At 39.3% G+C, this 13,762-nt stretch overlaps 1 protein-coding gene across 1 annotated transcript in view; it reads left to right on the plus strand.

The window, feature by feature from the left end:
• Window positions 1-13,391, plus strand: part of TMPRSS11A (transmembrane serine protease 11A) — a 43,478-nt gene extending 30,087 nt beyond the window's left edge. The window contains exons 6-10 of the mRNA XM_036414958.2: window positions 749-787; window positions 2,697-2,868; window positions 5,462-5,721; window positions 9,698-9,840; window positions 12,572-13,391. Of these exons, the coding sequence (XP_036270851.1) occupies window positions 749-787; window positions 2,697-2,868; window positions 5,462-5,721; window positions 9,698-9,840; window positions 12,572-12,733 (776 nt within the window). The 3' untranslated portion in view covers window positions 12,734-13,391. The remainder of the gene's footprint in view (window positions 1-748; window positions 788-2,696; window positions 2,869-5,461; window positions 5,722-9,697; window positions 9,841-12,571) is intronic.
• The last annotated feature ends 371 nt before the right edge of the window (window positions 13,392-13,762 follow it).

Below are 13,762 nucleotides of genomic sequence, written 5' to 3' on the forward strand. Positions count from 1 at the left end.
TGAAAATCATCAGTATTCAGGCAACCTTCCACTAACTTAACTTTAAGTATTCATGCTTTCTGTATCAGATCCCTAACTTTGTTGGAAATAAGCAGAACTTAATCTTAGTATGTGTTCAACAATTGATATTGGATAAGAATACAAATAGTTTTTACTCTTTAGAAAAAATCATTTTGATAATTTAGGAACTATGTTTTAGAAGTATTTTAAGTACAGTTGGCATGGGTGTTTTCAATGTGTGGCTATTATTATTATTATTATTATTATTATTATTATTAATTATTATTCCTAAACCCTTTTACCAAAGAAAAGCTTATGTGAACTCTTAAACAGAAGAGATAAAAGCAGACCTGCTCTGGTTGAGGCTGGGCTTGAGCCTCAAAACCCCACCTGCTTGCTCTCTCGTTCCTCACTTTTTCTATCTTCTAAGATAAAATACAAAGAGGGTGTCTTCTGCACCTTTGGAAAAACCACTGTTCTGTCATAATATAAACTATTTGTGAATTTTAATCTTCACTATCTGTGCCCTAATCACGCTCTGCTTGAGGTATTATGCACCTACTTGGAAGTTGCCTATAAATCCCTACAAAAATTGTTCACATATCCTCTTACATCTGGTAGTCATTCTCCTGACTGATGAGTGCTGTCTAGAATCCATATATGGTCAGCATTTCCTGATAATTTCAGGCCATGGAGGCCCAACAGGAGAATGTTAAATTATTATTCTTTGTTCTATTTTGTTTTTCAGCAATGAGCTCATCAACAGGGAAGTTAACTGTCCAAGCATGTAAGTCTAGTTAGCTTCTAAAAACAAGTTCTATTTCCACATCAGAAAGAACAATATCTTCAAATATTAGCTAATAATTCCCCATCTATGTCCCACTTTTCTTGGGAGAGAATAGTAATTAGACAATATGGAAACACTTTTATTTCTAACCCTGAGGTTGATCTTTTCTCATGTTTAAGAAAACATTTTACATGATTGAAATTTTGAGCATTTTGCAGAGGTTAAATATACAGTATATATATTTCTGGTTTGGAATAAATGGACTTGCTTTTCTAATTTTTAAATGCTATCAAATGTGCTTTCTGCTGAGAAATAAAATGAGAAAGTGAGATGGAGAGGAGATAGATTCCATTATCTGTGACTGACCTATACAATTTGCTTAATGTATCTTTCCTTTATGGTGACAGCAGCTCCACTTGTTTATTCTATATCAGTGTAACCAGATTTTTGAAAGATTTTATAAAAGTGGTGATGAATTTGAGCAAAGCTATTCACTCATTCATCTATGTGTCTTGCAAACACGCCACACTACACATTTTAATTCATTCATTCATTTAACAAATACCATTTTAATATCTATTAAGTGCCAGGAAATGAATATCATTGAAAATAAGACACAATACTGCTTCTAAAATTAAGAGTTTGAAGTTAGGGGAAGACATAAGTAAATCAGGAAGTGTTAAAATGGTGTTATAAATGCTATGACAGAGAAAGCACACACTGCTATGAGAGTCAATCAGAGAGTTAGCTAAACTGGTCTTGTGGAGTCAGAACATGATCTGAGACAGCAAAGAGGAGAGTCCATGAACCTAATGACGAATAGGATGGGTGTCCTGGCAGGAGGAGTAGTACATAAAAATGTCTTCTAGAAAGAAAGGACATGGTCATGTCTTGTAATTGCAAAATGTCAGTGTGACTGGAACACAGAATGGGGACTGAAGGTATAAGAAAGAGGCATGGTTAATAGTGATCAAAGACCAGAATCCTGCTGACACATTTTGACTTTATTTGGAGAGCAGTGAAAAATCACTAAAGGGTTTTACTCAGATCAAAAAGATTACTCAGTTTTAATGTGGAGTACAGATTGGAGGGACAAGATTAGAGGCCTGGAGATATAACGGGATGCTGTAGAATTCTTCCAGAGGAGAGAAATTGTAAACTAGAGCATTAGCAGAGTGATGGAAATTTTTAAAATGACTGGCCACAGTTGGAGTGTAATCAATGCCTGTAAAATCAGTTTTGTTTTTTGATACCTAATTAGTTAGAACAAGAAGGGAAGCTAGCTTATTTCTAATAAGGAGGCTGATTCTTATCAGGAACCCTAAGCAGCAGACTAATCTCTGATCTGATGCACATAACAGAGTACATACTTATTCCCTACAATAGTGAATGTGATGTTTATGTGGAAAACATGGAACCTCCATCCTGAAGGGTGAGAGACTGGTCACGATACATTACCTTATGCACACTTTAAGAACTGGCCACTCAGAAAAATATAAAGAAGAAGGAGCTCCAACACATAGGCAGTTACTTGTCTGGTCAGTTCTTCTGTGAGAGTTCATGTCAAAGTGACACTGTTGAATCACCTAAAATTGAGAAACAGTGATCTCAGTATGAGCTCCCAGGACATGTAGATAATTAATTGATGCCACAAGTCCTTAGGATACACCCTTTGAAGTGTGCCAACCCTTTGCAGCTGCACATAGTTTCAGCAGGCAATATATTCCACAAATATAAAGGGAGGGAAAGAATAAAACATCAACATATTGGTAACTACAGAGGAGGGATATTCATATTGTGCATGTTCATATAATGATAGATGAAAATATTGCATTGTAGTACTCTATTAGAGGTTCTTTCCATCAAAATTAACACATCTCTTAAAACTCAATAGTCTCATCTCTTTCAGGTTGTGGTAAACGGGCTGTTCCATTAATAGTCAACAGGATAATGTCTGGAGAAATTGCTGCCAAGGCTGCCTGGCCTTGGCAAGCTTCCCTTCAGTGTGATAACATACATCAGTGTGGGGCTACTTTGATTAGCAATACGTGGCTCGTCACTGCAGCACACTGCTTTAAGAAGTAAGTTATAGACCTTACATTGGACTCCACTACTGCTAAAAAAAAAAAAAAAAAAAAAAAGTCTCTGAGATTTATTATATTCTGAGTAATGATCAATGCCCCCAAATATTACTGAGGTAAAATGAGAAACTCAGGTTCTTTTCTAAAACAATGTTACATTTGCAGACTTACTTGAAAAGCTGGAATAGGTATTTCTTTCTTTCTAACTAGGTTCACTTTATAACCTTTCCCAAGTACCAAATATCCTGGTAAGAAAAACAGAAATTTCAAAAGGACTTTATCAATACTAATGAAAGAGTAATGTGCTAATTAGACCTGATATCTTCCAGACATTCTTCCTGACAAAGCTGGGCCCGGGACAAGCCACCTGCCCTGCGATCCCGAGTCCCAGCACCTGTGGCTGCAGCCAGGGAGAGGGCAAAGCTGCCCATCCCCTGTCTCCTGCGGCTGTGGCAGGCTTGGGGAAGCAGGCCCAGGTCCAGGGTGATTGCAGCCAGCCAGAGGGAGGGAAGCCTGGGTCCCGGGAGCTTGCGGGGGCCAGAGGAAGGAATCCCGAGTCCTGGGTGTGGGGCCTAGGCAGAGATGGTTAGAGGTGATCAGGCAGGCAGGCAGAGGGGTTAGGTCTGATCAAGCAGGCAGGTAGGTGAGTGGTTAGGAGCCAGCGGTTCCAGATTGTGAAAGGCAATGTCCCACTGCCAGTTTAGGCCCGATTTCCATCCCGGCAGTTGGACATCTCCCAAGGGGTCTTGGATTGGAGAAAATGCAGGCTGGGCTGAGGAACCCCCTCCCTCATGCGTGAATTTCATGCACCAGGCCTCGAGTGTTAGAGTAATAGCAAGAATTACATGATGTGCTTTAACATGTAAAAATTGCTTAAAAATTTCTGTTGGAAGATAACCTACTATGAGTCAATTCACAAAACTACAATTGTAATTTAGACTATATTAAAAGAAATGCAAAACCCATAATAAATGAGATATCAGACTCTTTGTTGGTCAGATCCTTCCTTAAAATAGTGAATTCTGTCCTGGACAATACAGTTAAAGAGAACTTGACAAAACAAAATGCTTTTAGAGTAGTACCGAGTCCATGGTGATAAAGAAAGGTGCTAGTATATCTGTATAATCTTTCCACTCAAGGCATAGTTCATAGACCAGCAGCATTGACATAACTACAGAATTTGTTAAAAATGAAAGAATCTCAAGCCCTATCTCCACTCTACAGAACCAGGAGCTGCATTTTAATTGGCTCCCCAGGTTATTTGTTTGCACATCTGGTAGAGATGATAAATAGTTATATTCACACTAGAGGCCAGATGCATGGAGGTGTCCCCTCAGTCCAGCCTGCACCCTCTCAATCCAGGACTCCTCAGAGGATGTCCAACTGCTGGACATCCCCCTCATAATTCAGGATGGTTGGCTCCTAACTGCTCACCTGCCTGCCAGCCTAATTGTCCCTAACTGCCCATTGCCAGCCTGGTCACCCATAACTACTCCCCTGCCAGTCTGATTGCCTCCAACTGCCCCCCCTACCAACCTGGTCACTCCTCACTGTCCCCTTGTGTCAGCCTGGTCATCCCACACAGCCTGTTGTTCAGTCATTTGGTCATTCTTCACTAACCCTCCTGCACCCCCCTTCAGGCTCCTGGCCCCATCCCCACTGCTTCCACTGCTTGCCATCTGTGCAGCGCTGCACGTCCCCTCCCCTGCCATTGGTGGCCTCCTTCTGCAGGTGACAGGCATGGGGTGAGATAGCTTGGCTGGCCTGGGTCTCCCTCTGTGGGCAATCACTGGCTGTCCACACACCTGCCATAGGGTTGCCACAGATGGCCTGGGCCTCCCTCTTGATTTTCTGGGGAATGGGGCCAGCCCTGCTAGGGGCCTTCTACCTCTACCTGATTACCTTTAACCACTTGCTTGCCTGTCTGATCACCCCTAACCACTTGCCCTAACTGATCACCTCTAACTGCTTGCTTGGGATGGGGCCAGCCCTATGAGTGGCCGTCTGCTTATCTGATGCCCCTAACTGCTTGCTTGGGGGCAGGATAAGCGCAGCAAGAGGCCATCTGCCTACCCGATCACCGCTAACTACTCTGCCTGCCTTCCTGATCACCCCTAACCACTTGCTTGGGGGTGGGGTCAGCCCTGCAAGGGGGCTGGTGATTTTGGTCTCTGGTCGTTCCCATTGTTATGTTTATGGTGGCTGGCCTTTTATTATATAGGATTTGTTAATTTGTTTCATTCTTTTTCCTTCACTAGAATCTAATTTTTTCTGTCTTATTCACCACTTTATCCTCAGCACTTTGAATAAGACTCAGCACATGATGTTCAATAAATATTGGCTGAAGAGATAAATGATATTTTATGTGCCTTTGCAGTTCTAAAATCTAATAATTCAGTATTAGATTCAGGTCTAAGATGCTTTGTGTATATGTTTTATCCTTCAAAATAGTAGCAGTATATCCCATTTAAATAGTCAAAGAAAGTTATTGGTGCAATCAAGTATTTTCAGGATGCTATTTTCCCTTTTATTAGCCTAGTGCAATTATTGTAGTGCAGTTTATATATTCTGTTCATTTGCCAACCTTTTCTAGGAATGCAAATCCACGTGACTGGACTGTTAGCTTTGGAACAACAATCAACCCTCCGCTAATGAAGAGAAATGTCAAAAGAATTATTCTCCATGAGAAGTATCACTCCCCAGCAAGAGTGTACGACATTGCTGTTGTGCAGTTTTCTCCCAGAGTCACCTTTACTGATGACATCCGCCGGGTTTGTTTGCCAGAAGCTTCTGCAACCTTCCGACCAAATTCAACTGTCTATATCACAGGATTTGGAGCAGTTGAATACGGTGGTGGGTATCACAAAAATGATCACAGGGTGTGATTTAATTTCCATCAATATTGCCAGACATTTCCATAACTTGGTTGGATTAGATAAGGCTCCTGTTTTGCAAGTGACAAAAAAAATTCAACTCAGATTAGCTTAAGCAAAGGACAATGATGAAATGGCAAGTTTTGCCCTTGTAATTTGGAAATCAAGAAGTGAGTCTGGCTGGCCTAGCTGGTTTGGATCAGTGGATAGAGCGTTGGCCTGCAGTCTAAAGGGTCCTGGGTTCGATTTCAGTCAAGAGCATGGGTTGCAGGCTCGATGCCCAGGAGGGAGTGTGCAGGAGGCAGCCAATCAATGATTCTCTCTCATCATTGATATTTCTATCTCTCTCTCCCTCTCCCTTCCTCTCTGGAATCAATAAAAATACATTTTAAAAAAAGAAAAAAGAAATGACTCTGGCTTCAGACACAGCTGGATTCAGGGCTTCCTATGATGTCACTAAGTTTCTGAATTTCTGAATCAGTCCATTTCCTCTCTCTGTTTCCCCCTTCATATGGAGGGATTCCAGCTCCAAAGTGGCCAACAGCAGCTCAGGGTTTACCTCCTCTCACCTATAGATGCCAAGGAAAGAACATATCTCTCTCTTTGCCAGAATCTATGTTAACCCCTGAAAATACCTCTTTTGGCCCAGCTTGTGTCCAGGGGTACTCAGATTGATTGGCTAATTCAAATACTCAGACCTATGCCTACACCAAGAAAGACAGGTGTGTGAGTGGTAGCCTGGTTAGCATCACATGGAATGAGGGAAAGGCAGTTTCGCTTTAAGGAAGACTTCAAAGGTGTTCCTTCAGCAACAATAATATCTGTTTCTGTGTGCCATTCTAGATGCAATACCAGGTATTGCCCTCTCTAAGAATATTTAACTTAATAATACTAACTTAATCTCCTAACAAGTAAAAATGATTTTATTTTTGAATATTTTGGGGGCATACTTAGACACACTCTGGATCCCAAAATCTGGTCCAGGTACATACATATACAACAAGCGAGAGGGTTTCTTTAACTCTGGGCTTGAGAAAACGAGAAAGGGTTTTCCGAGAATGACAAAATTCATTCACAGAGCTCTATACAATTTAAATACAAAAACCTCTAAAGAATGAATCTTTAATTCTTAGTCTCTACTAAGAAACTGGGAATACCTTTCCCTAATGTGGCCCAGAATAGATGCCCCATGTGGTTTCATTCCTATTATATGAGCTGAGAAGCGTCTTGCTTTCTTTAAGGCAATATAACTAGTCATAGAAATTATTATCCATAGTTTTTTTTTAATCCCGGGGGTGGCTGAGTAGAGCTGTAAGCCTGACACCTCTATGTCTGTATTCTATCTGAGGGGTTTCATCCTAAGTCAGAGTTTGCATTCTCAGCTTCAGGATGACAGGAGGGACATCTCCGATTCCCTTTGGCATGGTGGGAAGAAACATTCCTGGCTTGGAGTCTGAGGCTGATACAGAACCATACCTGGCATAATTTTTTTTTTTTTTTTTTTTTTTTTTTTTTGCATAGCAATAGATTCTGACTGTCAAGTATAGAACACCATACCAAACAACAACAAATACTCTGTCAAGCACCCATGGACATTCACCAAGATAGACTATATCTACGTCCATAAAACAATCATACACATACTTTAAAAAATTGAAATCATACATGGTATACGCTCTGGTCATAATGGAATCAAACTACAAACTAGTTACAGGAAGCTACCAGGAAAATATACAAATGCTTCGAAATTAAACAACTCCCTTGTAAATAATCCATCGGACAAAGAGGAAGTCTTGAAGAAAATTTTAAGTATACACAGAATTGAATGAAAATGAAAAACGAAATATCAGTTTATACAGAATGCAGCTAAAATAGTGCAGAGAAGGACATTTATAGCCAATGTGGAAATTAGAAAAGCATAAAGGTCTCAAATCAATAATCTAAATTCCCACTTTAGGTAACTAGAAAGGAGCAGCAAGATAAACCTACAGTAAGCAGAAGGAAGGAAATAATAAAGATTAGGAAATGAATAAAAACAAAAACAAGAAAACAATCAAGAAAATTAATGGAGAAAAAAAAGTCAATTCTTTGGGGGGAAAAAAAAAGTCAATATTCAGCATTCTCACAAGAGTTGAGAAACAGTTCAGGGAGTTCCAGGATTTATTTAAAACAGCACGCAAAGTCTTGATTGGGGTTGTGATCTCATTTGCAGCTCTGGGTTGTCTTCCAAGCTCATTGACTGGTGGTGGAATTTGGTTGCTTGCATCTATAAACTTCTGACAACTTCTTGTTCAATGCCATAAAGAAAGTCTTCACAACCAAAGAAGGCCTTAGCCCTTTTTAAAAGGACTCATCTGATTAATAACTGTGGTCAAAGGAACAAACCTTGGAAAGTCTTCTTTTTGATTTTGAAAGTATCAAATGGAATTTATCTTAGTTTACACCTAAAAAATTTCATCATCTGTGCCTCATACCATAACCTAATCATATGCAAAATACACCCTATATTCAGAGATTCCTCCCATCCTTGGGGGTAAGGAGATCACAAAGGAATTGTAAGGGATCTTCACTGAATTCTGTCTATTATAGTGTCAGTTTCCCAGTGACTATAAGGTTTAAAGCATCTGTGAATGCTTGTGATACTTTGTTTGTACCATAGTTATCTTCCTGCCATAATATTGATTTCTATAATTCAAAATCTAGTTTATAATCTGGAGCCCCAAACTTACAATACATAAAAAATGAAATTGTTGCCTCTAAATGTCATTTTATGTGTGAAAGTTCTTCATAAAATGCAAAGGATAAAATAAATATACATAGTTTATAGTTATTTTATCAAGCCAAGGGAGAAAACTATACCTACAAAGTTCTGAAAATAAAGTCCACAAATATAAATATTATTTTTAAAAATTAATGTCTTCCTAAATATATAAACTGATCATTTTTAAGGTAAGGATATGAAGATTTTTCCAGGAAAAGTAATAAAATGGTATTTCATGCTAGTATAGCAATTTATAAAAATATGATAAGGCCCCCCACCTAGCCAGTTTGACTCAGAGAATAGAGGGTTGATCTGTGGACCAAAGGATCCCAGGTTCTATTTTGGTCAATGGCACATACTGAGTTGCAGGCTCCTCCCTGGCCCAGGCTCTGGTCAGGGTGCATGCAGAAGGCAACCAATTGATGTGTTTCTCCCACATCAATGTTTCTCTTTGTCTTTCCTTCTCTCTTCCATTCTCCCTAAAAATCAATGAAAAAAATAGCCTTGGGTGAGGATTAACAAAATGGGATAAGGCCCTTGCTCATGTGGTTCAATTGGTTGAAACATCATACCATGCACCAAAAGTCTCGGGTTTGATTTCTGGTCAGGATACATGTCTAGGTTGCACTTGTAGGAGGCAACCAATGGATGTTTTACTCTCTCATTGATATTTCTCTCTCTCTCTCTCTCTCTCTCTCTCTCTCTCCCTCCCTCCCTCCCTCCCTCCCTCCCTCTCTCTCCCTCTCTCTCCCACTTTCTATACAAATCAATAAAAGCATGTTCTCAGGCCCCGCCAGCATGGATTAGTGATTGAGCATGGACTTACGAAACAGACATTAACAGTTCAATTCCAGATCAGGGCACACGCCTGGGTTGCTCAATCCCCAGTGTGGGGTGTGCAGGAGGCAGCCTATCAATGATTCTCTTTCATCATTGATGTTTCTATTTCTCCTTTCCTCTCTGAATATATATATTTAAAAGATATGTCCTCAGGTGAGGATTAAAAAAAATGTGATATGGATAAAAACCATTTAAATGTGCCAGGTTTTAAACAGAATTTCATTTTCCTCTAGAAACTGCTTACATTAAACTCATACCGTGTTTAGTATGAAAAAGATTAGAATAATGTCTGCTCACTTAATTCTAACCAAGAATGCTGATTACAAACACTAAAATTATTTTGTTTTTCCTTAAGGGGAATCTCAAAATGAGCTTCGAGAAGCCAGACTCAAGATGATAAGTGATGATGTGTGCAAGCAACCATATGTATATGGCAGTGATATAAAATTTGGGATGTTTTGTGCTGGATATCTGGAAGGCATTTATGATGCCTGCAGGGTAGGTGGAGAGAGATTATTTTTATATCATTAACTCAAATTTTTTTTAATCTCAATTAAGAAATATTCTATGTTCTTTATACTAGTACAAAATATAGATATCTTATCAGCTCAAAAATGTCTAAATGCAAATTTCACAACATACATATTTTTAGATGTTTTATTACACAAAATAAGCAGAGTTCCTTTGATACTGTCAAACAAACTAACCAATAAAATTAAATGTCCTTGCCCTAGCTGGTTTTGCTCAGTGATAGAGCATTGGCCTGTGGACCAAAGGGTCCCAGATTCAATTCCAATCAAGAATGTACCTTGGGCCGAGACCAGTTTGGCTCAATGGATAGAGCGTCGGCTTGGGGACTGAAAGGTCCCGGGTTCGATTCCGGTCAAGGGCATGTACCTTGGTTGCGGGCATATCCCCAGTAGGGGGGGTGCAAGAGGCAGCTGATCGATGACTCTCTCATCGATGTTTCTAACTCTCTATCTCTCTCCCTTCTTCTCTGTACAAAATCAATAAAATATATTAAAACAAAAAAAGAATGTACCTTGGTTACAGGCTCCTCCCTGGGCCAGGGCTGGTATAGGAGGCAACCAATCAATGTGTTTCTCTCACATCGATGTTCTTGTCTTTCCCTCTCTTTTATTCTCCCTAAAAATCAGTGGAAAAATATACTTGGATGAGGATTAAAAAAAAATTAAATAATTAAATGTCCTTAACACTAAAAGTCCAAAGACTCATAAAACTCTCTTCTATTAAAGAGCTCAAATATAGGAAGGAAATATTCAGGAACAATGAACGATGATGTGATGTTATAAATGATATTAATGAAGACAAATATTTTTACAGCAAGTATCAGAAAGGTCACATTTAAATGAGGCCTGAAGGATAAATAGCACTTGCCCAATTATAGACTAAGAAAATAGTATTATAGACAAGAGGGAGAGCATAGCCACAATTATAAAGGTGTGAAGCTGCAATTCATATTTGAGGGGACCCCAGGCAATCTGTTGAGTCTCACATAGGAGGATGAGAGGTGAGAAGTAGCAAATGCTCAAAAGGTGGATTAGACCATGCCATGACTACCCAGGGCCCTTACCATGTCCCCCTCTGTTGTCCAATATCTATCCTGCATGTATGTGTACTGACAAGGTACAAAAGTGTGTTTCTTCCTGGAGGCACTTGCTCTATAAATGTGAGATCCTTGAAAATCCCAAGGAGGTGATTCTACCTGATGAAATGATGGTGTTATTAATGTCAGGTGGCAGCAAGCCCTTCCCAGAGTCCCACAGATTACAAAACATGGGAAGCCTCTGTCAGAAAAAGGTATGCTACATACATGTACATGTAGCATATGGGCTGGGAAAGAACAGAATCTGACACACACCTGGCCTCAGTTGTTAAGAATGTGAAGGAAGGCAGCTAGAATTCAGGAAATCCAAAGAGAGGCCCATGCCATGGCAGATAAGTGGAAGGTGTTAACAGGAGTCAAGGAGCAGACAGGATAGGGGAATCTAAGCAAACGTTGAGATTAGTGATAAGCCTCAGGAAGGATTAGTGTTCATGAAGAGCTTTCCCAAGATTGGAAGCCGACATAAGATTCCTAACCCATGACTATGCAATTGAGTAATAAGCCAGAGTTATACAAAAAGTGAGAAAGTTATCAAGGAAGGGACTCAGGCACAAGTTCCAAGACAAGAATACCGCAACTGTACTGGGGTATATGATGTGGAGTTTAGTCTGTCTGAGAAAACAGAAGTCAAAGCACTCTACTTAGATTCAAAAGAAAAGCAACATCAGCTTGACTTTCTGTGTTATATATTTGAAATTTGCTAAGAGTAGACCTTATGTATTCTTACCTACCCCCTACACACATACACACACACACACACACACACACACAGTAACTATTTGAGGGATGGATGTAATTAACCTGATGGATATGTTAGTTAACCTGATGGTCATTTCACAAAGTATAGTATGTCAAATCATCATGTTGTTTGCTTTAAATGTATACAATTTTATCTGTCAATTATCCTAAAAAAAATAAAAGCCTAATATGCTAAGTATCCAGTCATCCCATCATCTGTTCAACCAATCAAAGCGTAATATGCTAATGATATGCTAAGACCATTCAACCGTTCACTATGACGTGCACTGACCACCAGGGGGCAGACAGTCAACTGGTCAACCAGTCGCTATGAGGTGCACTGACCACCAGGGGGCAGACACTCTGACCCATAGGTTAGCTTGCTGCTGGGGTCCTGTTGATCAGGACTGAGCAAGACTGGCTGAACATACCCTGGAGCTCTCCCATGGTTCCTCCCAGGCTGCCCAACCTCCCACATCCTTTCCTGGCTCTAATTGCGCACCAGTGGGATCCCTCAGCCTGGCCTGTGCCCTCTCTCAATGTGGGACCCCTCGGGGGATGTTGGAGAGCCGGATTTGGCCCAATCCCTCAGGCCAGGCTAAGGGACCCCTCTGGTGCGCAAATTTATGCCCTGGGCCTCTAATATATCTATAAAGCTGAAAAAATTAAAATGTGGACATTTAAATTTTATAGACTTTTTAAATGATTTTATAACTTTTAAAATACATCTTTTAATTAATTATCCAATAATTGGTAATCTGTACATATGGCTAATAATAAAATATGTGCTTTATCAGAATATCTTAAATAATAAGCTTTATATTTAAGTAACATTTTATTTCTCTCTCTTTTTTTAACCTTCAGGGTGATTCTGGGGGCCCATTAGTCATAAAGGATCTTAAAGATACCTGGTATCTCATTGGAATTGTGAGCTGGGGAGATAACTGTGGTCAAAGGAACAAACCTGGAGTCTACACAATGGTGACTTATTACCGAAAATGGATTGCTTCAAAAACAGGCCTCTAAATTACTGTAAAAGTTCAACATCGAGAGCTGTATGCAGGACACACATGTATGAGAACCCAAATATTCAGTGGGGTTAAATGACTGGTCCTAGCAACATAGAACATATGTGACTATTTATTTTAGAATCACTCTAATAAACCAATAACCCATAGCCAAATCATAAAGAATTTAAATTTGTAAAGTCGTGGGCCAATTTAGCTTGGCTTGAAAAATACATCAGAGCTACTCAGCTCTTAAAATCACACCAGGTGGAGCATAAAAGAGGAGCAATGCAATCTATTGAGGATAATCCATGAGATTTGTCAGGGGTGTCACCTTTAGTGAGTAAATTTTTAAACACTCGAAGAGTTCAGGAAACCTTTATATAATCTCCAGAACTCACAGATACTTTTTTTCTTCTTTTTTCCTCATTCTTCCAGGTTTTCCAAAGAGATTTTCCACCATAAGAAACTATTTTTTTTTCTTATAAACTCATTGGAGGGATCTTCATAAAAGAAAGTTATATCTGGGAAACAAAGTTCTCTGATAAATCAAGCCAGAGATATTACCTTTTTATGTTGGTTCTAACCTCCTTAATTTGTGGTGATTTTTCACACACACAAACACACACACACATACACCTCCCACTACCCTACAGATAAAGTCTGATTAAAGAATAAGTATATATATATATATATATATATATATATATATATATATATGTATATATATATATATATATACTAATCAAAAATATATTTTTGTTATAAGAAATTTGGGGGAATGTGATAACTTTATGAACAGTCTCAAAACAGTGGCACAACATTTTGACATTTTATAGATGTATTTACATGTTTGGACTGACAAGAGGTGACTTTATGGATTATCACTGCAAGGTTAAATGCCTAGAAAAAAATTAAAAATTTGCCAATACACTAAAGAATGAAAGAGCATCATCACCTTTCTAGACAGAAATCAAGTGTCTGCATTGCTGCAGCTGATTATCCCCTAACACTTGTGGCAGTCAGACCACTGCAACCATGAAACTCT

Source organism: Pipistrellus kuhlii, unplaced genomic scaffold (assembly GCF_014108245.1).
Source record: "Pipistrellus kuhlii isolate mPipKuh1 unplaced genomic scaffold, mPipKuh1.p scaffold_m20_p_1, whole genome shotgun sequence".
Taxonomy (NCBI): domain Eukaryota; kingdom Metazoa; phylum Chordata; class Mammalia; order Chiroptera; family Vespertilionidae; genus Pipistrellus; species Pipistrellus kuhlii.